This window comes from Ostrea edulis, chromosome 9 (genome assembly GCF_947568905.1).
Source record: "Ostrea edulis chromosome 9, xbOstEdul1.1, whole genome shotgun sequence".
In the NCBI taxonomy this organism is placed as follows: Eukaryota; Metazoa; Mollusca; class Bivalvia; order Ostreida; family Ostreidae; genus Ostrea; species Ostrea edulis.
The window spans coordinates 362981-389851 of record NC_079172.1 but is presented as its reverse complement, the minus strand read 5'-3'; the positions used below and the strand labels follow the sequence as shown (position 1 = coordinate 389851).

Here is a 26871-nt window from a genome sequence, read left to right as displayed (position 1 = left end):
AACACAATGATGAAATATTTCAGCACTCTTAAATAATATTGAATAAATTGCAACATATTTGAGACCCTCTCCACTGTTTTTGTAAGGATGCATTGAAATTTATTCACAAAACTAGAATTATAATTAATGATTTTTCAGTCATGAAGTGGCATGGCTGGTTATCAGGGGGGGGGGGGGTGTGTCATCATGGTTTGCATTACTGGACGAGCCAAGGGAATAGATTTATAAGTAGTTCTTATTTTTAGACGTGAAAAAAAAAAGATTTAAGAAATAATGTTTTTGATCCGGCCGAATTCCATCAATTTTTTTGCGTTTTTATTATTTTTCTTAATCACTCTGTGTCTAAAGAAAAATGCAAAAGTAAAGGAAGAACCTCAGTCTTGATAAGGCATTTTCATGGTTGATATAGAGATTGCAAAATATTTTGCAGAATTTGTGAGGCCAATCAGCCAGCAACGTCCACCATTTCTGGACACCCATTGTCCGATTTCACCACGACCTGGTGTACATCTTTCAGATGTGGAAGTGTGACTATTCACGGTAACAGTAAGAGACACGTCTTTGTCCTTGACTGCATTATTAGCAGTAAGTCGAGCGAGGCAACTGTTGCAGCTAATTTTCACAGACAATTACAAACTCGGGATGTAGTGTTCTTATTGATGCTGGTACTGATTGTTCAGTAAAATATCCAACAAAAGTAGAAGCTCTTATTCGCATAAGCAGTGAAGGCCCACTTATTAGGGCCCCGCATGAAATGCGGGAAGCCCTATAGTAATCACATTGTCCGTCCGTTCGACCGTCCGTCCGTCTGTCCGTCAACACTTTCTTTGTGACATGATAACTCAAACAGTTTTCAAATTTTGTGTATGTGTATTTATTTGTTTTTTTTTTTTATGTAATATAAAAAATGCTTGATGTTACATGTATATTGAATTAAAACACGTCATTCCCAGTCAACAACTTTCGATCGGGATCGGAATACGAAATAAAATTTCTTATATTCGGTTGCAAAGTGAAACTGCTTCATGCTTCAAGTTATTGAATTATGTAGCAATTGCACGTTACACATTAGAGAACTGTTCCTTTTGATAAAGAAAGTCACAAAATAGATACAAAATGAGTGTACCTTATTCATTACTGTTACCGAGCTTTCGTCGGTGAAAATCTCGAAATGGCGTGTTTCGCTGCGCTTCGTCCACATTTTCTATGTGAGTATTTTGATATTTGCTTATGCATTTTTTGCGCATACATGGTATGTCTCGGCCAGGAATAATGGAAACTTTCTCACCTATGTATGTAAAGACATATTAATCTCTGTTTTTAAAAATGTAGAACACTTTTATCAAATGACAATGTGTTTGAAAACGCTTAGAGCCACGATGTCAGAATTTCCTTTTCCAAGACATCAATATGTCAAATTCATAATCCTTTTCGAATAGTATGTACCATATTTTGTACCAGTTATCCATTTTGAGTCCCCTATTACAATGGGATTTTGTTGCACTCTGTTGTGTTTGAGTGGATGTCATGAGTGTGTCAAACAGAAGTAATTTAAATTGCGTTAGTCTCTCAAAAATATGCTTCATGATTCCTTTTTCACAAATTGGCATTCCAGTGTATCTTTATATATTATTAATTCTAACATATATACCAGCCCCAAACATTGCTATATCAAATACAGATGTCACTTTCCTCTAATAACCCTCGGCGGGGCCCTTGCTGACCGTGTCAGTTTTCTAGTTGAGGACTTTAAAGTAAATCCTTGTTTGGAACGCTAGGTTTTCTTCCCCAGAAGCGTACTGTAAAATATACAGGATGGCCCAATGCAATACAACTTTTGCCAGAGTAAATACTTGACTTGTTAGCATCCAGCATGTTTCACAGCACATTTCTATTCAGTTTAAAAATAAAACAAACAAATCGCATACATGGGTGTTGATTTTTTTCTTGAAAGATATTCAAATTAAAAAAAAAACTTGTAGATCTTATTTACAAAATCTTTTACCATGGCAAGTAGAAATTTTGAACATGGCGACTAGATATATGAAAATGGCGACCAGAAATTTTTCTAGGTGGCCATTTTGTGACCTGATAGTAGATGTGACTTGGAGCACTGTTTTGAATATGAATTCTTTATCATGTTTATGACAAGACCTTGTTATACTTTGGTGTTGACCCTGAACAACAGCAGAGCCAATGTGGCTCAGGTGAGCGATGTGGCCACTGGGCCTCTTGTTTATATTGTTATGTTTTTACATTCATCGGGATCTTGTTCCATGGTAGGGCATATGCATATCTAGAGGTAGTAGATGAAACGCAGTTCATTATTCTAATATTTCAAGCTCTTTAATCGCAATAGGAACATACTATTGAAAATATATATCAAATATGTTCATTAATCATGTGAGTTTTTTTCCCCTATAGGTGGTGACTGAAGTCTGGTCAGTCGGCAGGCAGCAGTACTCAATTTACCGCATTCCTACAATCCAACTGAAATTACGGGTATTCAGAATCGGCCTTCGAACAGTTGATGGTAAGTAGAATCACAAACATGATTCAGAAGTCTGACTCTTTATAAGTAATTAAAATACAGATATTATTGTTATACATGTATATACAGGTTTTGTTTTATGTTGCATGTATTTTTTGGCAAAAATGGGGACCTAGACTTGATGCTTTTCAGCTCACCTGAGCCAAAGGCTCAAGTAAGCTTTTCTGATCAAATTTTGTTCGTTGTCTGTCGTCGTCGTAAACTTTTCACATTTTCGACTTCTTCTCAAGAACCGCTAGGGCCAAAAATAAAAATATGTTTGTTTCCCCTCGCCCCGACCGGGTCAAAAAAAAGGGCCCGGGTCAAAAGTTTTTTTGCCAAAAAATTGCGATGTTTTTTTTTTTATTTCCGTAAAAAAATCGTGTCCGCTCCGTGTCGGTTCTAGACGTTACTTCTGCTTTTTTCGGAAGTTACCGGGATTTATCGATACTTGAAAAAATGGGTTACAGAATAGCGTTGTCGTCTACTGTAAAGATAAAATACAAACACACATCTAAAGTTGTGCCCATAATAGTCAACAGACTCTACAGTTTCTCCAAACACTGTACATGGAATGAGGTTTTGAATGATTTGACAGCGGACGGCGACCATAACATAGACAAGTTGGACGAAGTAACTGTCACCGTGTCGGACAAACTTGCCAACGGTGTAACTTTTGAGCCAGATTTTGAAGAACAGATACAAGTGGTTCACAACTTTGATAAAAAATTGAAATATGTACAATTTGACGTGATAAGAGACTTAGAACCAAATAACAATGTACCAAAAGGTCAAAATCCTCCTACATGTCCTACAGCTTTCGATGTTTTGATGAGAAAGTCCAGCACACTGACAAAGCTCCCTCAAAAGATTGATGAAACCTCTCCCAGATTTACAGGTAATTTATATGCATTATTATATTTCTATCAAGTAGGTTTGAGATGGTGTATGGCTCATGTCTTAAAGTTATAAATGAGTCTGTCCCACACCATTTCATTTCTTTCTTCAATGTTCCCAAACTTTTGGTCTGGGGAAATTTATGGTAGGGGGTGTAAAAACGGTAAATTCCTAGGGGAAGTGCTGCCCAAATTTTTTTCAACATTGGACTTTGTCATTTTTTCACATTTTAAAGGGTCGCAGCTATACATTTGTGAGGGGGTGGACAGGGGTGTCTCCAATTCCCGGTTCCCACCCCCTCGACTCCCAGTTAACGCCCCATTGACTCCCGGTTCCCTACCCATGGACTCCTAGTTCCCGACCCATCTACTCCCTTTGACGTTTTTTTTTTGGCTTGTCACCAATTTTGATTTTACTCCCGCCTTACGCTAATCCCGGTTCCCGCCCCCGTTAGCTCCCAGTTCCCTCCCCCTAACTTCCTGTTCCCGCCCCCTTACTCCCGGGTTCCCGCCCCCTTGTCCACCCCCTCATTTGTGGCTTCAATTTTTAAATACCCTGGCGTGTCAAATTCTGGGTATCAGGTGTGTGATAGTGATCGATATGTTTACATCCTTGACTATTTTAGCATTCACTTATTGTGTCCCCTCAGTGTATACCCAGTGTGTTGCGACATATAGGGATCTGACCCTTTTATCATTTCCAGTTGGGTTGTTATTGTCAGCCACACTTTTTGGTAACTCTGTTCTCAGAAACTAGTGGCTGAAATTTGGTATACAGATTCAGTATGTAAAGTCCAATTTCGTGGGATGCGAATTCAGATCTGTCACACTTCAACTTCCTGCTGTTTACTTACTTTGATTTTTTTTACTTTAATTTTTTTCAACATTTATAAGGCCATGCAGGCGACACATGTATTCATTGATAACTCACAATTGATAATATTTGCATTTAATTTGAAGTACATGTATACTCAGTGTGTCAGAATGTAAATTTTATTGCAGCTAAACAAAAACTGTACAACGGGATAGTGAACATGTTTGTGGAATTTGAAGACAAGTTTCCAGTTGTAATGACGGACAAAGCCATTAGTGACCAAGTGATCATGCCATTGACCAATGCTGTGTGGTACTTAAGTGGAAATATGACAAGAATAAATGTTTTTTGTTTATTTTCATTTATTTCTTTAAATAATGTTTTTTAAAGAAATGTCGGAGTAAAGAAAACAGAAATTACACATCCAGAGCATTCATATTAGCATACAGATTCAACGCCAGCAAGCCATTCCAGGATTTTAATACATAAAACATTGAAGCTCAACCAATCCTCAACATAGTAGTATAAATGTTCTCTTCTCCAGATGTTAAGCATTGAAGACAATCAGTGCCCTGTTTGACAGATCTGCTTTTTTTCCGACAATACATATAAAATTATATGAATTTAAAAAAAAAAAATATCACCTGCCTGCCTGGTCAGTTTCAAAAACTAGACCCGGGGGAGGGGAAACAAACATTCTTTTAATTGTGGCCTAGGCCAATTTCAACCAAACTTGCCACAAAGCATCCTTAGGTGAAGGGCTTTCAAGTTTGTTCAAATGAGGGGCCATGTCCCTTTCAAAGGGAAAACAATCGCAAAAATAGGGTGGGGTCATTTAAAAATTTTCTTCTCAAGAACCACTGGTCCAGAAAAGCTGAGATTGACATGAAAGCTTCCTGACATAATGCAGATTCAAGTTTGTTCAAAGCATGGCCCCCCGGTGGTTGGATGGGGCCACAATAGGGGGTCAAAGTTTTACATACAAATATATAAGATAAATCTTTCAAAATCTTCCTCTCAAGAACCACTGAGCCAGAAAAGCTGAGATGTACTTCAAAGCTTCCTGATATAATACAGATTCAAGTTAGTTAAAATCAAGGCCCCCGGAGGTTGGATGGGGCTACAATAGGGGATCAAATTTTTAAATGCCAATATATAGAAAAATCTTTAAAAATCTTAAGGACCACTGAGCCAAAAAAGCTGATATTTACCTGAAAGCTTTCTGACATATTTCAGATTTCAGTTTGATCAAATCATAGCCGCAGGGGTAGGATGGGGTCACAAGTTTTGCATACAAATATATAGGGAAAATCTTTAAATGTGATCCAAGGTGACTCAGGTGAGCGATGTGGCCCTGGGCCTCTTGTTGAACTCATTTTTATCCTCTTGGACTAGTGACAGGTGTCAATGGGTTTTTTTCCAGAAGCCCGCCCTGGTAGATGGAATCTGCCGCTTGACCAGCAGCACTGTCCAGGTCAGTGGTTACCTATTGCTCTAAACAAGGGTGGCACGTGGAGACTCATTTTTCCTGATGGTCTTGACGTTCACTAGCTGGCAATATTTGTGACTCATATCAGCCTCATTTACATTCTGAAGTTTAATTCATAACATATTGCTGGATATTTGTAGAGACAGTGGTTGATGCTGGATATATGACTTTTCCTCAGCCCATCATTACCTGCTGGAGTGCTGGTAGAGGCTGAATGCTTTAATAAATATAACTGTGATCTTGCTGAGATGTAGTAATCCATGGGAATTTTCCAAAGAAGATTCAAGAGAAGTATTCAATTTTCTCATAAGTTCAGACTGTAGAGAGCATGAAAGCAGATATTACAGTTATCTCCCTTAGACTAGATGAATTACAATGCAACATTTTCAAATCATCTAAGTTTAGAGTTATAATGCTGTTTGAATTCTCTGAATTTGGCTACGGTTACTAGTTAAAGACATAACACATGTATTGCCTCAGTTTACTTACAATTATAATATACAGTATAATTTGTCTAAACCGGCCTCTGAGTACTCCGGCGCTCTGTCAATTCCGGCCATAAAATATAGTCTATAACATTTCTTTAACAAATCCTTTATTAATAATTCCCTGTACTCCGGATACTGCGTATTCTGTATATCGGCCGGCTCACACAGTCCCAACTGCTATCAATTAACTTTAATTATCCTGTGTAAACCGGCCCCTCGATGATACACCACCCTAATTGTTGTGGTCAATTGTATTCGGTGTACACAAGGTCCCAACTGCTTGTAATTAGCTCTAATTATCGCATTTAAACCAGCCACCCCACGATGACCAACCTGTCGGTATTCGGTCGATCACACGCGGTGTACACAAAGGGTGTCTCAAGGGAAGCCACAGGTAAGTAAAAGAGTGCAACTGGCAATGAGTCGCGATCAGTTTAAAATAAAACCTGATTTTTATGGGGTGCACTTTTCAATTATGACAGCACCACGCTCGAGGTAATGGCGCCCTCCCCCTAACGACAGAGACGAGAACTGACATTAAAAGACAAAATTCAATTAATCGATGGATTCGATACATTCTTGGAATGAAACAAAATCGGCAACAATTCCGTTACGTTTTTTAAAAGCAGGGTTTCCCCTCGTGGACTTCTCGGAGCTCTACGGCAAGTCAGACAGTGATGATATGCAGTTAGTTAGCATAACTCGCAATGTCCGGTCGATCACTCGGCATTGTATTAGTTTCCGTTTCACAAATTGAGACAGTTGAAAGCGATACATTTACAATGAAAGCTGGGAAAGACAAATTTTAAACGAACACAACACAAACTTGACGAACGTACATAATGTAGCACTTGATAACGGCGATGATGTAGACGAAATTGACAATTTACCAACAGAAAATTGCGCGAATAATTCCCAGATTTTAAACTGTTTAATAAAAATTGAAACTTTTTCAAATGAGGACGACAATAAAACACTGATATTTATATTTTACATTTTGAATTCTTTTGTGATTTTATATTAAAACGTTAGCAATCATTACACACGTATGCACAGATAGTGAATACAAGGGAAGCAACTCTCATTCTTGTCAACATTCTGCACTCCGAACTCTGTGCAAACCGGCCAATTTCTTTGGAACCACACATAGCCGGTTTAGACAGATTATACTGTATACCTATAAGTATAAATTGTCCTTCTCTTAATTTTGTATACTTTGTGGAATTTATGATCACTGTTCATTATCTTCTCTTTATATTACCAGTATATTCTATGTACCTGACTCACCAGGAATGCATTGTTAGGTCACCTTAGTCACTCAGGTGATCGTTTGCTATTGATCTGCCCGTTCGTTATTGTCATCTGTCGATTGTATATATGGATTCGTTTAACACCCCCCTCAACAAAATTTCACTCATGGAGACATCATCAATTCCGGCGAAGGGCTGCAAAATTTAGGTCTATGCTCGGCGCTTATGGCCTTTGAGCAGGGAGGGATTTTTATCTTGCCACAAAACATTCTTGGGAAAAGGGGATTCATGTTTGTTCAAATGAAGCAGCGTGTCAACTTGAAAGGGGTAATTATACAGTGAAACTTCTCCAAATCGGCCCCTCAGAAAACCATTCCTCTCTGAATATCGCCCAATTCTTAAAGTCTCTGTAGGAATCTTAACATATCCTTTCAAAGAAATTCATATAGTCCAAAATGTGACTTATCGAGATTTCCGCCATTTTTGACAAGGGACTTCTGGGATGATCCTCAGTTAAAGGTTCAGATTTAGCTCGGATTATTCTGTGCTCTTTAGTCATTGGAGCTTGCAGTATGAGCCAGAGCAGTGCGCTCGCTATTAGTATGCAAGTAGCTGCATTTAATTCAAATTGAAGTTGAACACAGGGACCCCAGGGGTAGGGTGGGGGCAGAATATGAAATCAGAGTTTTATATGGTAATATGCAGAAAATTTATTAAAACAAAGACTTTTCAAGAGTAGCAGGGCCACACTAAATCATATCCAAATGCAAATGTCCCCAAGTTGTGTGAAAACAAGGTTTTTTTTATGACCCTGACTAAGGATGGGGTGGAATTGTTTTTGTCCTGTCTGTCTGAAATTTTAACCTTCCTCATAACTTTTAAATAATGAGCAATGGGGCTCTCATATTTGCATTCTTTTTTATAGCCATAAAGTCTTTCACCTCGTGACCTTGACATTAGAGTTTCATCTACTGACCGGTTTAGGTAGGACTTTCACATTTTGTATACATATAATGACCTGAACGTTTTACAGAATAGTCATATTGGTATTGAGGCATTCTTGTGTTGTGTGAATTTAAGTTTGCTTTATGTCGTGAACTTAGGGGCTAGGTGGGACCACAAAATAGTGTCAACATATTTCATAGGAGTAATGATTGAAAATACAAAAAAAAAATTGAAAATCAAAACAGCTGACCAAGAGCAAGGTGACTCGGGTGAGTGATGTGGCCTAAAGGCTTCTTTGGGCTTAAACTCTAAGGTTATAAAGTATGTTTCTAACAATTTATCTGAAATTATTTGTATATGTTGATTTTGGGGTCCAAAAGGTCAAGGTCACTACTGGACTTCATAGAAAAGCTAGTATAAATTCATTACGGAAGCATATGCCCTGCGTTGCAGAGTTCTTATTCATATTCTATCATGAAACAGAGAACAAAGTCGCTTGACAAAATTTTCTTCCAAAAATTTACTGATCATTTTCAACTTGCAGACAATTTTACTTGCCTGTCTGATTTCTGGTGATTCCAGCACTCAATGCTACTTTGGTTTTTCAGCTTTCTGGACCTTAAAAGATGTTGACACCCTGCTGATGGAGCAGATCCTATTTCTTAGAAGCAGAAAGCAGTTCTCTTACCATCAGATCTGATCCATTTTTGGAGATAGCCTTTTGTATGGAGCTGGTAATTTTGTTTTCCTTTTTAGTTCACTTGAAATCTAAGCTTATGTGAGCTTTTTTGATCTCCCCTTATCTGTGGTCCATTCGTCCTTTCTTATGTAAACTTTTATGATCCCCAAAAAATTTGAGGAGCATTAATACATTCTCTGTCATGTCTGTTCCACCTCATATCTCCTAAACTTTTTCATCAGAAATTGATCAAATTGATCACAAATGTTCAGGTAAGGACTTGTGGACCAAAGTCTATCAAGGTCATTGTGGAAAGGCCAAGGTCACTCAGATAATAAAAGTTCCTTATTTCAACAGTTTTTGATTCCCGTCTCCTAAACCATTCATCAGAAATTGATCAGCAAATAGTTCTTGGGACGGGACGTTTGGTTCAAGGTCATTTTTGAAAAGTCAAGGACACTCAGAACATGTACTTTATAGAAGGAAAAAATGCTTATTTCAACTGTTTTAGCTCACCTGATTCTGATCGCCTGTTGTCCGTCATCTGTCTATCCGTCGGTAAACTTTTTACATTTTTGACTTCCTCTCCAGAACCACTGGCCAATTTCAAACCAAACTTGGGGAAAAAGCATCCTTGGGTGAAGATCATTTAAGTTTGTTCAAATGAAGGGCCATGCCCCCTACAAAGGAAATGATCACAAAAATGCTAAAATAGGGTGGGGTCGTTTAAAAAGTTCTTCTCAAGAATCACTGGGCTAGAAGAGTTGAAATTTACATCAAAGCTTTCTAACAGTGCAAATTTAATTTTGTTCAAACCAAAACCCACAGGAGTAGGGTAGGGCCACAATAGGGGATCAAAGTTTTACATGCGAATATATAGGTACAAATTTACATGAAAGTTTTCTGACATAATGCAGATTAAAGTTTGTAAAAATCATGGGCCAAGGTGACTCGGGTGAGCGATTTGGCCCATGAGCCTCTTGTTGAATAGCCTTTGATCACATATCACACAAGTAAGGGGGGAGATCAAACGTTCAATGTTTCACAAAAAACTAAATTCAAATAGTTTTCACCAAGACCCCCCCCCCCCCCTTTAGAATGTTGAAACTAATTGATTAACAAGTATAAACATACGATTATAAATAACACTCTGTGTAATTTTCTACTGTTTATTCACAATTGAAAGTGCACATTAAAACTATTAGATGTTTATTAAAATGTAATGTTATTATGTGGTTTTTAACAATAGCTTAATTGTCATTTTTCTCTTTCCACTAAAGTGTAATCAATGTTGGATGACAGGAACTTATGGGTTATTTTATTTTTTTATCCAACATCGATCTTTTGATACTTGCCCCTAAGTAACAGGCAAATTGAAGGCTCAAGTTAGCTTTTCTGATTAAAACTTTCTGTTGTCTGTCATTTGCGTCGTTGTAAACTTTTCAAATTTTCATTTTCTTCAGAACAACTTGGCCAATTTCAAACAAATAATATTTGCGTGATGGGGATTCAAGTTTGGTCTAATGAGGGGCAACATCCTTCTCCAAGGGAAGATAATAGTGAAATTACACTGACAAAGTTTAAAATCTTCTCCAGAACTAAAGGGCCAATTTCAATCAAACTTGGTAAAAATCATCCTTGGATGAATGGGATTTACATTTGTTCAAATGAAGGGCTGAGATAATGCCGAAAATGCAAAAATAGGGTGGTGTCATTTAAAAACCTTCTCCTCAAGAATCAGTAAGACGGAAGAGCTGAAATGTACACATAAGCTCTCTGCCATAGTGCAGATTCAAGTTTTGTGAAAATCATGGCCCCAGGGGCCAGGGATAGGTTAGGAACACAAAAGGGGATCAAAGTTTACATGCAAATATATTGGGAAAATCTTTAAAAATCTTCTTGTCAAGAACCACTGGGCCAGACAAGTTCAAATTTACATGACAGCTTTTATATGTTGTATGTATATTTCCTGTGGCAAGACAGTTCATTTTATATCATGACCTTTGACCTTGTGACCTTCAACTAGGATTTTGGTCTACTTTTGAAACATAATCTATCAAATATATTTGGATCCATTTTAGGTGGGGCTTTCATTTTTAGCTCACCTGAACCGAAGCTTCAAGTGAGCTTTTCTGATTACAATTTGTCCGTTGTCCGTCCGTCCGTCTGTAAACTTTTCACACTTTCGACTTCTTCTCCAGAACCCAAACTTGTCACAAAGCATCCTTGGGTGAAGGGGATTCAGATTTGTTCAAATGAAGGGCCATGCCCTTTTTCAAGGGGAGATAATTAAGAATATGTGAAATTTTGGTGGCATCTTTTAAAAATCTTCTTCTCAAGAACCACTGGGCCAGAAAAGATGAAATTTATAGACAAGCTTTATTAGGTAGTGAAGATTCTAAATTGTTAAAATCGTGGCCCCCGGGGATTGGATGGGGCCACAATAGGGGATCCAAGTTTTACATACAAATATATAGGACCAATCATTAAAAATCTTCTTCTCAAGAACCACTGAGCCAGAAAAGCTGAGATTTAATATATGAAAGCTTCCTGATATAGTGTAGATTCTAAATTGTTAACATCATGGCCCCCGGAGGTCGAATGGCGCCACAAGGGGGATCAAAGTTTGACATACAAATATATAGGAAAAATCTTTAAAAATCTTCTTTTTAAGAACCACTGAGCCAGAGAAGCTGAGATTTATATGAAAGCTTCCTGATATAGAGCAAATTCTAAATTGTTAAAATCATGGGCCCCGGGGATCGGATGGGGCCACAATAGGGGATCAAAGTTTGACATACAAATATATCGCAAAAATCTTCAAAAATCTTCTTCTCAAGAACCACTGAGCCAGAAAAGCTGATATTTACATGAAAGCTTCCTAACATAGTGTAGAGTTAAGTTTGTTAAAGTCATGGCCCCCGGGGATGGGATGGGGCCACAATATGGGATCCAAGTTTTACATACAAATATATCGCAAAAATCTTCAAAAATCTTCTTCTCAAGAACCGCTGAGCCAAAAAAGCTGATATTTACACGAAAGCTTCCTGATATAGTGTAGATTCTAAATTATTAAAATCATGGCCCCCGGGGGTCGGATGGGGCCACAAGGGGGGATCCAAGTTTTACATACAAATATATAGGAAAAATCTTCTTTTCAAGAACCACTGAGCCAGAGAAGCTGAGATTTATATGAAAGCTTCCTGATAGAGTGCAGATTCTAAATTGTTAAAATCATGGCCCCCGGGGGTCGGATAGGGCCACAATAGGGGATCAAATTTTTACAAACAAATATATAGGAAAAATCTTTAAAAAATCTTCTTCTCAAGAACCACTGAGCCAGAAAAGCTGAGATTTAATATATGAAAGCTTCCTGATATAGTGTAGATTCTAAATTGTTAACATCATGGCCCCCGGAGGTCGAATGGGGCCATAAGGGGGATCAAAGTTTGACATACAAATATATAGGAAAAATCTTTAAAAATCTTCTTTTTAAGAACCACTGAGCCAGAGAAGCTGAGATTTATATGAAAGCTTCCTGATATAGAGCAGATTCTAAATTGTTAAAATCATGGCCCCCGGGGATCGGATGGGGCCACAATAGGGGATCAAAGTTTGACATACAAATATATTGCAAAAATCTTCTTCTCAAGAACCACTGAGCCAGAAAAGCTGATATTTACATGAAAGCTTCCTAACATAGTGTAGAGTTAAGTTTGTTAAAATCATGGCCCCCGGGGATGGGATGGGGCCACAATAGGGGATCCAAGTTTTACATACAAATATATAGGAAAAATCTTTAAAAATATTCTTCTCAAGAACCACTGAGCCAGAAAAGCTGATATTTACATGAAAGATTTTTGACATAGTCGATTCAAGTTTGTTCAGATCATGGCCCATGGGGGTAGGATGGGGTCACAAGGGGGGATCAAAGTTTTACATACAAATATATCGGAAAAATCTTTAAAAATCTTCTTTTCAAGGACCACTGAGCCAGAGAAGCTGAGATTTATATGAAAGCTTCCTGATAGAGTGCAGATTCTAAATTGTTAAAATCATGGCCCCCGGGGGTCGGTTAGGGCCACAATAGGGGATCAAATTTTTACAAACAAATATATAGGAAAAATCTTTAAAAAATCTTTTTCAAGAACCACTGAGCCAGAAAAGCTGAGATTTAATATATGAAAGCTTCCTGATATAGTGTAGATTCTAAATTGTTAACATCATGGCCCCCGGAGGTCGAATGGCGCCACAAGGGGGATCAAAGTTTGACATACAAATATATAGGAAAAATCTTTAAAAATCTTCTTTTTAAGAACCACTGAGCCAGAGAAGCTGAGATTTATATGAAAGCTTCCTGATATAGAGCAGATTATAAATTGTTAAAATCATGGCCCCCGGGGATCGGATGGGGCCACAATAGGGGATCAAAGTTTGACATACAAATATATCGCAAAAATCTTCAAAAATCTTCTTCTCAAGAACCACTGAGCTAGAAAAGCTGATATTTACATGAAAGCTTCCTAACATAGTGTAGAGTTAAGTTTGTTAAAATCATGGCCCCCCTGGGGTAGGATGGGGCCACAATAGGGGATCCAAGTTTTACATACAAATATATAGGAAAAATCTTTAAAAATCTTCTTCTCAAGAACCACTGAGCCAAAAAAGCTGAGATTTATATGAAGGCTTTCTGATATAGCGCAGATTAAGGTTTGTAAAAATCATGGTCCCTTGGGGTCAGATGGGGCCACAAGGGGGATCAAAGTTTTACATAGAAATATATAGGGAAAATCTTTAAAAATCTTCTTCTCAAGAACCACTGAGCCAGAGAAGCTGATATTTACATGAAAGCTTTCTGACATAATGCAGATTCAAGTTTGTTGAAATCCTGGCCCCCGGGGGTTAGATGGGGCCACAATAGGGGATCAAATTTTTACATACAAATATATAGGGACAATCTTTAAAAATCTTCTTCCCAAGAACCACTGAGCCAGAAAAGCTGATATTTACATGAAAGATTTTTGACATAATGCAGATTCAAGTTTGTTCAGATCATGGCCCATGGGGGTAGGATGGGGCCACAAGGGGGGATCAAAGTTTTACATACAAATATATAGGAAAAATCTTTAAAAATCTTCTTCTCAAGAACTAGTGGGCCAAAGAAGTTCAAATTTACATGAAAGCTTTCTGACATAGTGTAGATTCAAGTTTGCAAAAACCATTGTCTTCAGGGGTAGGTTGGCACCATAATAGGGACTACGTTTTTGCATGCAAATATATATGGAAAGTCTTCTGATATGGACCAAGGTGACTCAGGTGAGCGATATGGTCCATGGGCCTCTTGTTTGTATATAGATTATTTATGGAAAAACCTTATTTTGTGAAGTTTGACCTTAACCTGGGAGTTCGATCATTCTGACGTATTCAATATCTCCTGAACATATTTTGTATTTAAATTTTTATGACAATGCCTATTTTTTCATACTATAACCTTTGACTTTGTGACCTTGAAATTTGACCTTATTTCAAGGAAATGTAACCTACCAAATATTTTCAATAGTATTCAAGGTAGGGCTTTCATATTTTGTTTATAGGTTCTTGTTGACAAAACGACCTTGTGGTACAATCACATTTGATCTTTTGACCTCCACCTACTTTCCAAAAAAATGGCCTAGTTAATATCTTCTAAACTATTTAAGGAAAAAGCTTTTATATTTTGTGTATAGATTTTTATGGCAAGACTTTGATTTAGTGTTTGACCTTATGACCTAAATCTACTTTTGATAAGAATCTGACCTCTTCATTATCTCCTGAACTATTTAAGATAGAGCTTTCATAGAACTTCTAGGACTCAGTATTCATACATGTGCACTGGTTTGGTCTCATTTTCATACATTCAGTATCATTGTATCGATCTTTTGAGTATAAATTTGTGATCTAAAAGCATGATATAATGGTGTAAAGGATCAGTTTGTGGTTAACCAATATTTGATGTGAAAATAAATATTGTAGGGTAACGGTTACTGGAGACATGCTGTTGATTGATGAGGATAATTTTCCCGAGACTCTGACATATTGCAGGACCTGGATAGCTCTACTGGTGTTCAAAATGCCAGGTTTGTTAATGGAATTACATGTAAATGTTCCATGGAATGTCAGATTTGTTAATGGATTTACATGTGAAATGTTCCATGTAATGGCCAGGGCATATGTAATATAGCATTAATATTTTTAATGAAACTCAGGTGACCTATTGCAATTGGTCTGCATCCGTTGTCATGCGTTGCCTGTCGTGTTAGGTGTTAACATCTTCAAGACAACGGGGAAATAAATTGTAAATTTCAGAATTCCTGGACTCCTGTGGCTTTAGGGGCGGGGCAAAAACTGTCCAAATTTGACCAATTTTCAAAAAATCTTCTTTACGACTATACATGTGTAAGAAAAACTCGATGCATAGAGATGTAGAGCAGGAAAGCCTCTATCAAAATTGTAAATTTCATGATCCCTGGGGTAGGGGTTCTGACCTCAGGCCGATGCCAAACATGTTATATAATATTGGTGTGTAAAACACTTAAATGACATCTTCTTAAGTGCTGTTGAACCTTTCTTGTCAGCGGAACTCCTCTGAGAACACTCAACATCATTTCGTGAATCTTTGTAGTTAATAGAAACATGCTGTGTAGATGTGCATATTCCCAGGAAATTCTGATTGTCCCTTTTGAACTTAGAATTTCAAGTCCATCTGTCCTGTTGCTGTCAGTACAATTCCTCAGAGATCGCATAACAGAATTTGATGAAAATTTGTAGTTAATAAGGACACACTGTGTAGATGTGCATATTCCCAGAAAATTCTGATTCAATTATTTTTCTTGGAGTTATGCCCCTTTTGAATTTTGAGCCCGTCTGTGCTGTTCTTGCAGTAATGCATAGCATTACCATTCATTATGTGAGACATTGTTAAGCAATGTTGGAGCGTGGGGTATGTGAACTTGATCACTTTTACTTTCTTTCATTAGTCAGGTGCTCTAACCATTGAACAACCATGACGGGTCTATCCGAAACCCCTGTTTTACTAGTCACGTGCTCCAGTCATTGAGCTACCGTGACCGGTTTATCTGAGACCCCTGTATGAGTCAGATATTTTAACCATTGAGCTACCATGACCAGTCTATCAGAGATCCCTGTATTACAAGTCAGGTGCTCTAACCATTGAGCTACAGTGACCGGTCTATCAAAGACCCCTGTATTATTAGTCAGGTGATCTAACAATTGAGCTACCATGACCGGTCTATCTGAGACCCCTGTATTACTAATCAAGTGCTCTAACTATTGAGCTACTGTGACTGGTCTATTGGAAACCTTTGTATTACTAGTCAGGTGCTCTAACCATTGAGCTACCATGACCGGTTTATCCGAAACCCCTGTATTACTAGTCACATGCTCCAGTCATTGGGCTACCGTGACCGGTTTATCCTAGACCCCTGAGCTACCAAAAAAAAAAAAACAACTATTGAGCTACCGTATGACCAGTCTATCTGAGATCCCAGTATTACTAGTCGGGTGCTCTAACCATTGAACTACCATGACTGGTCTATCAGAGACCCCTGTATTACTAGTCAGTTGCTTTAAGCATTGAGCTACCATGACCGGTCTATCGGAGACCCCTGTTGTACTAGTCAGGTGCTCTAATCATTGACCTACCGTGATTAGTTTATCGTAGACCCTTGTATTAATATTCAGGTGCTCTAACCATTGAGCTACCATGACCGGTCTATCAGAGATTCCTGTATTACTAGTCAAATGATCTAACAATTGAGCTACCATGACCGGTGTATCAGAGGCCCATGTTGTACAAGTCAGGTGCTCTAACCATTGAGCTACCGTGACCGGTCTATCGGAGACCCTTGCATTACTAGTCAGGTGTTCTAACCATTCAACTACCATGACCGGTCTATCAGAGACCCCTGTTGTACTAGTCAGTTGCTTTAACCATTGAGCTACCGTGACTGGTCTATCGGAGACCCTTGTATTACTAGTCAGGTGTTCTAACCATTGAGCTACCATGACCGGTCTATCAGAGATCCCTATTGTACTAGTCAGGTGCTCTAACAATTGAGCTACCATGACTGGTCTATCAGAGACCCCTGTATTACTAGTCAGTTGCTTTAACCATTGAGCTACCGTGAGCGGTCTATCCGAGACCCTTGTATTACTAGTCAGGTGCTCTAAACATTGAGGTACCGTGTCCGGTCTATCAGAGACCCCTGTATTACTCTAACCATTGAGCTACCGAGACCAGTCTATTAGAGACCCTTGTATTACTAGTCAGGTGCTCTAACGATTGAGCCACCGTGAGCGGTCTATCAGAGACCCCTGTTGTACTAGTCAGGTGCTCTAACCATTGAGCTACCATGGCCAGTCTATCCAAGACCCCTGTATTACTAGTCAGGTGCTCTAACCATTGAGCTACCGTGACCGGTCTATCTGAGACCCCTGTATTACTAGTCAGGTGCCCAGTTTTTCAGAGACCCCTGTATTACTAGTTAGGTGCCCAGTTTTTCAGAGACCCCTGTATTACAAACCATGTGCTCCGTGCTTAGAACATCTGACTAGTAATACACGGGTCTCTGATACACCGGCCACTGTACCTCAATAGTTAGATCACCTGATTAGTAATACAGGGGTCTCTGTTAGACCGGTCACTGTACCTCAATAGTTAGAACACCTGATTAGTAATACAGGGGTCTCTGATACACCGGCCACTGTACCTCAATAGTTAAAGCTCCTGATTAGTAATACAGGGGTCTCTGTTAGACCGGTCACTGTAGCTCAATAGTTAGAACACCTGATTAGTAATACAGGGGTCTCTGTTAGACCGGTCACTGTAGCTCAATAGTTAGAACACCTGATTAGTAATACAGGGGTCTCTGTTAGACCGTTCACTGTAGCTCAATAGTTAGAACACCTGACTAGTGATACAGGGGTCTCGGATTTGATTTCCAGTTGAAGCACGAGTTTTCTCCTTCCTGTTACATTTACATACATATAAACATGTAAATATACCACACTGTAATAGACTGGACATTTTGTAAGATAATTAAGTTCTGAAATACAGACAATTGTTGACAATACAGTTAGATATAATTACACTTTGTGTTTTGTAGGACTGTGGAGTGTTGTGATGTTATTGATGGTCAACAGAAGACTGTGACCTTGAATCTGAAGATCTGTGATGAAGACTGGACGTTTGGGGTCACTCTCTGTTACAGTACTACAAATCTAAGTAAGTACTCAGTAATAATGTAAGACTGAACTCTGTATCATGTTTATCTAATATATACATTGTAAAATCAAACACATATTGAAATACATAATTAACAAACAGAATAATTAGTAGTTTATCACGCACAAACAAGTATATGTGTACATGTATAGATGTACTATAATTCAAGGCTACACACAAAATACTGACAAAGTGACTTAGTACATCACAAGAACTGATTTACCTTTATTTACATTTCATGATTAACATGTGTCTAATTGTATATAGATAATTAACTAGGAACACAATCTAATTATTAATTAGTATACTAAGATTAGATATAATAATACAGATATTGTAAGATATAATTACTAAACAGCAGTGAGAGACTAATGTTCTATCAGTTAAACTCACAAACACAAGTACATGTTAATTACACATCACAGACACAGGACTGTAATTAACACGGAGCTGTAATTAACACAGGGCTGTAATCAACACAGGGCTGTAATTAACACAGGTCTGTAATCAAAAAGCAGATGTAATCAACACAAAGATGCAATTAACACTGTGTTTAGGTGTGTAATGAACAGGGTTTTTAGATGTGTAATTAACACTGTAGAGTTGTGTAATTAACACTGTGTTTATAGATATTGGATTTTCTTCACTTTAGCAGTGTAACGCTCAGACACAAAGAGGTTGTCTCTGATGTCCACACATAAACCTAATGGAGACTCTAAATCACAGTGAATGTAACGGAGGAACTGTCCGTCCTGATCTAGGATGTGGATACGGTGATTGTCACGGTCTGTTGTCAGGATGTGACTCTGGCTGTCTGTAGTGATGCCGCGTGGTTTAAATGATTGCTTGGTATTAGAGGGATGACCAGTGTATCTAAATCGGAGTTTTCCTGACTGATTGACCACCACTACTGCACTAGCTACACAGTCAGCCACACAGATATCCAGGTTCTTGTTCTCACTGAGGTATTTACTGTAACCAGATGTGTAGAGAGGACGACCCTGATCATCAAACTGAATGCTTTGTTTCTCTGTGGAGCCGGAGTAACGCACGACTTTGGATTGTTTGACATCATCACTGTCCATGGTAACCAGGAGATCATCAGAGGCGGTACAGCAGACAGAGAGAGGGTACCACCCCTGTAGTGTGATCACGGTCTGTATCTGTTTATTCTTAATTAAATTAACAGTTTTATTTCTAAAGTCAGTATAAACAAGATCTCCGTCCCGTGTCACTGCTTTGTCTGATGGTGTGTTCCCTGACTTGGTTTGTATTGATGTCAGTAGTTTACTCTGGAGGTTGAGCAGCTTCATGGTGTTGTTAGTCCCGCGTGTCCAGACTTGATCTTCACTCAGACAGCTAACACTGTATAGACTGTTATACCCAGTGTCTATGGCGGCGGTGACGCGCGGCTCATCAAGCAGTGGTTTGACTGGAGGAGACGATACAGCTTCTGCTGACTTGATTGTGTCGCCATGTTCTGTGTTAATGGATAATGGCGACAGAGAACCAAACATCTCATTGAGCTGATCTTTGTTTATTTTCTGAGCAGACAAACGGGGTACTGTAACTCGGACTTTAGGCGGTAATGTTCTAAATTCAGAATTCCTAGATTTGTAAGTAGAGGTTAAGGAGACGTCATTTGATTTTAGGATTGATTTCAAGTCGGACATGATCTGTTTGAGTTCCGCCATTTTCTGTGTGATTTCATCTGTATTTTTATTCAGGGTAGATAGGTGTTTGTTTTTCATCTCCTGAATGTCGGATTTCCGCTGGTTGACAATGGCGGTGATTTCCCGGTGTAGGATTTCTCCTTGTTGATCGGCAATTGTTGTTAGTTCTCCGTAATTCGTTTCTAACTGGGCTTTCTCAGTTTGCACACCGGACGCCATTTCTTCATATCGCGGGTAAATTCTGGTCTCGAGTTCGTCCAGATCTTTCTGTAAACTTTCTGTTTTAGAGCTGAGTTTTTCCAGAATATCTGATATATCGTGACCTTCATGTTTACTTGAGGAGACGCAGGTAGAACAGACAGAAATGTCACATTTCTCACAGTAATGTTTACAGAGTTCGTCGGCGTGGTCTGGACATTTTGAGTAGTTAAGAGACTTTCTGTATTTATAGAGGACGACTTTGTGTCTTATAGACGAATCCGAGAGGTGCTTCCCAACACAGGTCTGGCATAGATTTATATCACAACGTTCACAGTGACTCTGTAGGTGGGCAGTTTTACAGAGGTCACACAATAGGATAATCTGGGCTCTGCGGAATGGATCCATTTCTGATGTCCGGTGTCACATGAGGAGTTCACTGTTAATTAAAATAGGGAATTTAGATTAAAGATTTAGATATGTTGAATCACATGACCAGCTAGAATTACAGTATGTTATATACACTGCGATTATTTATATACCAGACATGAATGTAATGAATTACCCCCCCCCCCCCCTTTTCAGAAATGTATGAGATTATTTTAAAAATGAGTAGATCTATCTTATTGATCACACAAATTTGGATATTAAGTTTGTCTCACCTGAATATCCAACATGGCCTCCCTGTTATTAGTCCTGTGATTAAATACCTGTGCTGTGCGTCAGCCTGTATACATTATCTATTTAAATAGAGTTTTAAAGTTTGTTTTGACCTCGTTCATGTTGGGTAGCGATGTCAACATTGACGTCACAAGGTAGAATTGTTTCAATCTATGTAAAATAGAATTCCTTCATTGTTGTCCACGTACAGTATCAATTGCGCCTGTGTGTGTGTGGGGGGGGGGGGGTATATAATAATCACTACTACACTCTCAGTTTGGACAAAGTTTTATATAGAGACAACACCTGATTTAGGTGAAGCACTTACGGACGTAGCATTGAGGGTTGTTTATCGTGCCAAAGACTAGTTTGCATTGAGGGTTGTTTATCGTGCCAAAGACTAGTTTGCATTGAGGGTTGTTTATCGTGCCAAAGACTAGTTTGCATTGAGGGTTGTTTATCGTGCCAAAGACTAGTTTGCATTGAGGGTTGTTTATCGTGCCAAAGACTAGTTTACATTGAGGGTTGTTTATGCTGGCGCGACGTTGTAAATTTCTGCTCGCTATTATCCAGTGTAAAATTCCAAACAAACTTACATGTATGTGAGTGGCGTGTGACTTTCACAGAAATAAACAAAGTTCTGTTGAGCGCTTAGTGAAGGGCATTGTATTGTTAATTAAAACAAAACATTATAAACATTTAGAGGCTAAATCAAACGTCTGACAGCCTCGCATAGTAATATTAAATTAATTATCATTTACTCCCTGTATCATAAATAAATAAAATTAATCACACTGTCCTAATTCTACCCAATGGATAGATAGATTGATTGATTAATTGATTGATTGATGTTTTCCGCCACACTCAACAATTTTTCAGTTATCTGGTGGCGCCCAGTTTTTATTGGTGGAAGAGAGAACCCAGATACAATGTACCTGGGAAGAGACCACTGATCTTCCGCAAGTAAACTGGGAAACTTTCTCACCGGCGCGAGCGATTTGAACCCGCACCGACAGAGGTGAGAGGCCGTGTGATTTTGAGCGCGATACTCTAACCACTCGACCACGAATGCCCATCCCAATGGACAGAAAGAAAGATAGATAGATAGATATCAATTGACGGTTACACATTCCCAGGTCAATATGGTTTACAACATAATACTATACAGGTAAATTATTCCCCGCGTATCAATCTGTATCCTTCTGATCACCTGTAGTACCACGGTGGCGGATCTAGAGGGAGTTAACAAGTGGAAGTTGAATTTTTAAAACTGAATAAATATCTTATTAAGAAACCCCAAGCCATTTTTTTTTTTCAAATTTATAACATGATATCGCAGTTAGATAGGGATGAAATAGTCTGTATCATTGCGATAATCATAAAACTACATACTACAGGGTTTGACACTAAGGCACGTCCGACCGACCGAGTCTACTAAATGATAGGCCCGGTCGGGTAAAATGTTGATTTACTAGTCCGACTGGTCGTGTTAAAAAATAAACAAGAAGCTTTACTTTAAACCGTAAGATATTTTATTCTTAACTAAAAGAAAATAATTGTAAAGAGTTTGCAAGCAATCTTGAACCGTGTGATGGAATAATCTTTATTTTTAGTTCTAACAAATAAGTCGCGGTCGGAAGTGATGTTTTACGACATCTACTAGATGTTAATTTTAAACGGTTTATTTGAATTTACTATAATAAAGTGTTTATCAAGTCAATAAATTACGTCGTAAACAGCTATTTATCAGTGTTGACATCTGTGCGGGAATGTCTCTATATTTAAATACGACTTCTCGTCCACAAGGAAAGACGTCCCAGGAGAAAAAAGAAAAGGTTAGGAAGAAACAAAGCAGGGATTATGAAATGTAAATTAAATAAAAAGCCGGTTGGGGTCATTTTATGCTAAATAGACTAAGGCATATCCGTGTCGGGTAGAATTTAAAGAAACAGAAAACGTGTTTGAAAATCAAATGCAATGACGAGAATTAATGAAGATATTTTTGAGACAATTAAATACGTTTTGGTTCAAACTTAACGTTTGTCATTTAAATGAAATATTTAAATATGGAGAAACTATCGGGGGGGGGGGGGGTGGGGTTCCTGGAAAGTTGGTCAGGGCTAGTTGATATAAAGTCAGGTCTAGTAAAAATCATTTGAAGTAGCCCGACTGGTCTAGTGCTGAAAAAAGTAAATGTCAAACCCTGTACTATTACTGTAAATTATGTACAGCAATCAGGACGGTGTTTTCTGTATACTGACAATAAACTTTTTATGCTCGGCAGAATTTTACAGACTTTTCTGTATACTGACAATAAACTTAACACGCTAATCAGAATTTTACAGACTTTTCTGTATACTGACAATAAACTTAACACGCTAATCAGAATTTTACAGACTTTTCTGTATTCTGACAATAAACTTAACAAGCTAAGCAGAATTTTACAAACTTTTCTGTATACTGACAATAAACTTAACAGGCTAAACAGATTTTTACAGACTTTTTCTGTTTACTGACAATAAACTTAACAGGCTAAACAGATTGATTGATTGAAAATTGTTTTACGTCCCTCTCGAGAATATTGTACTCATATGGAGACGTCACCACTGCCGGTGAAGAGCTGCAACATTTGGGCCTATGCTCGACGCTTATGGTCATTGAGCAGGGAGGGATCTTTATCGTGCCACACCTGCTGCGACACGGGACCTCGGTTTTTTGCGGTCTCATCGGAGGGACCGTAGCGGAACTTTACAAACTTTTCTGTATACTGACAATAAACTTAACACGCTCGACAGAATTTTACAGACGTTTGTGTATACTGACAATAGACTTAACACGCTCAGCAGAATTTTACAAACTTTTGTGTATACTGACAATAAATTGAACACGCTAATCAGAATTTTATAGACTTAAGGAGATTCTCACATGTGTAGAGCTATAATACATTGGGTTAAATTCTGTCTCACTTGTTTCATACCGATTGTTAGGCCGTTTTTGGCACACTAATTTTGACTACGGATAACTCCGAGATATGGGGCTGACGGCGGATGTGACCGGTCGACAGGGGATGCTCACTCCTCCTAGTTACCTGATTTCATCTCTGGTATATCCGGGGGTCCGTGTTTGCACATCTCTCTATTTTCAATTTTGTATTGCTTGTATAGTGGTTTTGAGATTGATCACTGTTCGTTGTCTTCACCTTTCACCTAATTTTTTTTTCGGGGGGGGGGGGGTATATTGTGTAGGCGTCCCTCTCGAGAATTTCTCACTGTATAGTATAGAGATATTACCATTGCCGATGAAGGGCAGTGAAATTTGGGCCTATGCTCGGACCTTATGACCTTTGCTGTGACACGGGGCCTCAGTTTTTGCGTTCTTATCCGAATGACCGCTTCATTTAGTCACCTTTTACGACAAGCAAGGGCTACTAGGGATCTATTCTATCTAGGATCCTCACGGACTGGAGGGGGGGGGGTGCTGAAATGATATGCGACTTTGATTTCGGAAATGTAAATATAGAGCGAATTAGAAATGATCGGAAATCATATATCCGTGATTGAAGTGTTCCTGTCGTTTTAATGGCCCACAAAGGTGTTTTTTTTAAATTCAACAATTTGAATCCACACGCCAGCTATTTCTTTTATCAGTGAATAAGATTGCATTGCTTATTGAAAGCATTGTCTTACCAGAGGGCTCGTCACTCAAGCTTTCACTTACATATTAATCATTCCCTGCAAATGCAAAGCTTACCTGTGTACAGGTAAACAATAGGTAAATTACCTGTGTAGTTTTGAAGTTTGAGTGAAGCTTGCATCACGCGCCCTCTAGTGAGGAAATGACACGAAATACGTTACATGTTTTTGTATTATTACTCTTTTTTTCTGTTGTAGATTGAGTTGTGTGGAACAATGAACCTCCGGATATATATGTACATTTACACGTGTAGGATTAAACTTCTGTGGTACTCGCGTATGTGAGTTTATCCTGTATTGGGTGTTTGAGTTTTATTTCATAAATAGTTTACGAATATAGTGTCAGCTCAGTATCTTAAGAACCCTTTGCTTGACAGACATTAAACCTGGTACACTCGTACAATTTGAGGAGAAAATGACCCCTATTGATTTTGAGGCTATGTGGTCAAAGGTTAAGTGTCAAACTGGACATAGGAATATACTGTCAGCTCAATTTCTTGAGAATCCTTTAATTGACAGACATCAAACTTGGTACACTGTTACATTTTCAGAAGAAGATGACCCCAATTGAATTTGAGGTCACATGGTCAAGGGTCAAACTGGACACAGTAATATACTGACCACTTAATATCTTGAGAACCCTTTGCTTGACAGACATCAAACTTAGTACATTGGTAAATCTTCAGGAGAAGATGACCCGTATTGATTTTGAGGTCACGTGGTTAAAGGTCAATGGTTGAACTGGACATAGTAATATATTGACTCCTATATTTTCAGAATTATTTGCTTTATTGACACAAAACTTGGTACATTGTTACAGCAAAAGGAGTATACAACCCCTATTGATTTTTAGGTCACATGGTCAATCCACTCTTGACATAGGAATATATCGTCTACTCAATATTTCGAATTGATGATACTACTATCAATTATATGAGGTGTGTGTATAACTCTTCAATTTTGCACAATGGGGGCATATGTGTTTTACAAATATCTCTTGTTTAGAATTTTCTTCAAGTGTAGACGAAAACCATGGTTAATCCCTAGGTAGATTTGTTTCTCCATACTACCCCCCCCCCCCCCCCCCCAATGAAATAGGGTGGGGCCACAATAGGGACTAAAAGTTTTACGTGAGAATTATAGAGATGCACCGTTAAAAACAACAGACGGTCCATGATTAGTTGTGCTATATAAATATCTACAGGTGCTAAAAGTCGGGACCCGGGGTAGTTAAAAGTCGGGACTCGGGGAAGTTAAGAGTCAGGACCTGAGGTAGTTAAAAGTCGGGACGTGGGGTAGTTAAAAGTTAGGACTCTGGACAATTAAGAGTCAGGACCCAGGGTAGTTAAAAGTCAGGACCCAGGGTAGTTAAAAGTTAGGACCCGGGGTAATTAAAAATAAGGACCCGGGATAGTTAAAAGTCAGGACCATGGGTGTAAGGTGAGAGAGTCAGAGACCACAATAAGAGGTAAGAGTTTTTCATGGGAATATTTAGAAAACTTCTATCAAGCCGCCTATGACGCAATAGTTACGGTATGTAACAATGACACGGTATGTAACAATGACACGGTATGAAACAATGACACGGTATTTAACAATGAGACGGTATACACAACGACACGGTATGTAAAAATGACATGGTATGTAACAATGACACGGTATGTAACAATGACACGGTATGTAACAATGACACGGTATGAAACAATGACACGGTATTTAACAATGAGACGGTATACACAACGACACGGTATGTAAAAATGACATGGTATGTAACAATGACACGGTATGAAACAATGACACGGTATTTAACAATGAGACGGTATACACAACGACACGGTATGTAACAATGACACGGTATTTAACAATGAGACGGTATGTAACAACGACACGGTATGCAACAACGAGGTGAATGGCTATGCAACACTTTTTATTTTTTGGCATAGTGTGCTCATTTGTATCTACGCTTTGTTACAAACCGAGCGTGGACTGCACCTTTTATGTAAAAATTAATTTTAAAAACACACATGCATACCTACTCACAAACACAATGAATAAAATAAATCTACAAAACTGGTGTCGGTCAGATTCACCCGAAAAAAGGGTGCAGTTCCAGCTCAGTATGTAACAATCTGTTACAAAGCGTAGCACAAATGACCGTTAACAAATTTTACGAGAGCTATCTTTTTCGGGTGAACACAGTTTTGTAGATTCCTTTTCATGAATGTGTTTGTGAGTATGTTTGTCTTTCGTGTAACTCCACACTCAACATCTTCA

The 26871-nt window shown here is 38.4% G+C and overlaps 2 protein-coding genes and 1 long non-coding RNA gene across 6 annotated transcripts in view; 2 read left to right on the top strand and 1 right to left on the bottom strand.

Annotated features, from left to right (window-relative positions):
- Nucleotides 1–899: 899 nt before the first annotated feature.
- On the top strand, nt 900–24887 carry LOC125648766 (uncharacterized). 3 transcript variants are annotated; one of them, XR_008798290.1, is made up of 10 exons: nt 900–1208; nt 2425–2533; nt 5636–5714; nt 5870–6020; nt 8393–8451; nt 9021–9146; nt 15104–15207; nt 18256–18374; nt 19027–19529; nt 24796–24887. It is a non-coding gene; the product is annotated as an uncharacterized LOC125648766 (long non-coding RNA). The 3 variants fall into 3 exon arrangements; XR_008798292.1 differs by lacking the exon at nt 5636–5714; XR_008798291.1 differs by lacking the exons at nt 900–1208; nt 2425–2533; nt 5636–5714; nt 5870–6020; nt 24796–24887 and having other exon boundaries at nt 8118–8451; nt 19027–19154.
- LOC130049957 (uncharacterized) lies at nt 2798–4949 on the top strand. The gene is made up of 2 exons (XM_056148223.1): nt 2798–3428; nt 4429–4949. The coding sequence occupies exons 1-2, from the start codon at nt 2990–2992 to the stop codon at nt 4626–4628; spliced, it is 639 nt and encodes a 212-aa protein (XP_056004198.1). The 5' UTR covers nt 2798–2989; the 3' UTR covers nt 4629–4949.
- The window catches only part of LOC125648764 (E3 ubiquitin-protein ligase TRIM71-like), a 242909-nt gene continuing 234442 nt past the window's right edge, over nt 18405–26871 (bottom strand). Inside the window, exons 1-2 of one of the 2 annotated variants that reach the window (XM_056148220.1) lie at nt 20908–21346; nt 18405–20684 (exon numbers count right to left, since the gene is read on the bottom strand). In XM_056148220.1, coding sequence (XP_056004195.1) covers nt 18998–20653 — 1656 coding nt within the window. In that variant the 5' untranslated portion in view covers nt 20654–20684; nt 20908–21346 and the 3' untranslated portion in view covers nt 18405–18997. Of the gene's footprint in view, nt 20685–20907; nt 21347–26871 lie in introns of those variants that run through there. The other variant, XM_056148221.1, reaches the window with a different exon arrangement.

Bases quoted from the DNA above. Each gene is read 5' to 3' on its own strand.
- LOC130049957 (XM_056148223.1), top strand. From the start codon at position 2,990: ATGGGTTACAGAATAGCGTTGTCGTCTACTGTAAAGATAAAATACAAA. The intron at 3,429-4,428 runs GTAATTTATATG...ATTTTATTGCAG, and splicing joins AACCTCTCCCAGATTTACAG to CTAAACAAAAACTGTACAAC.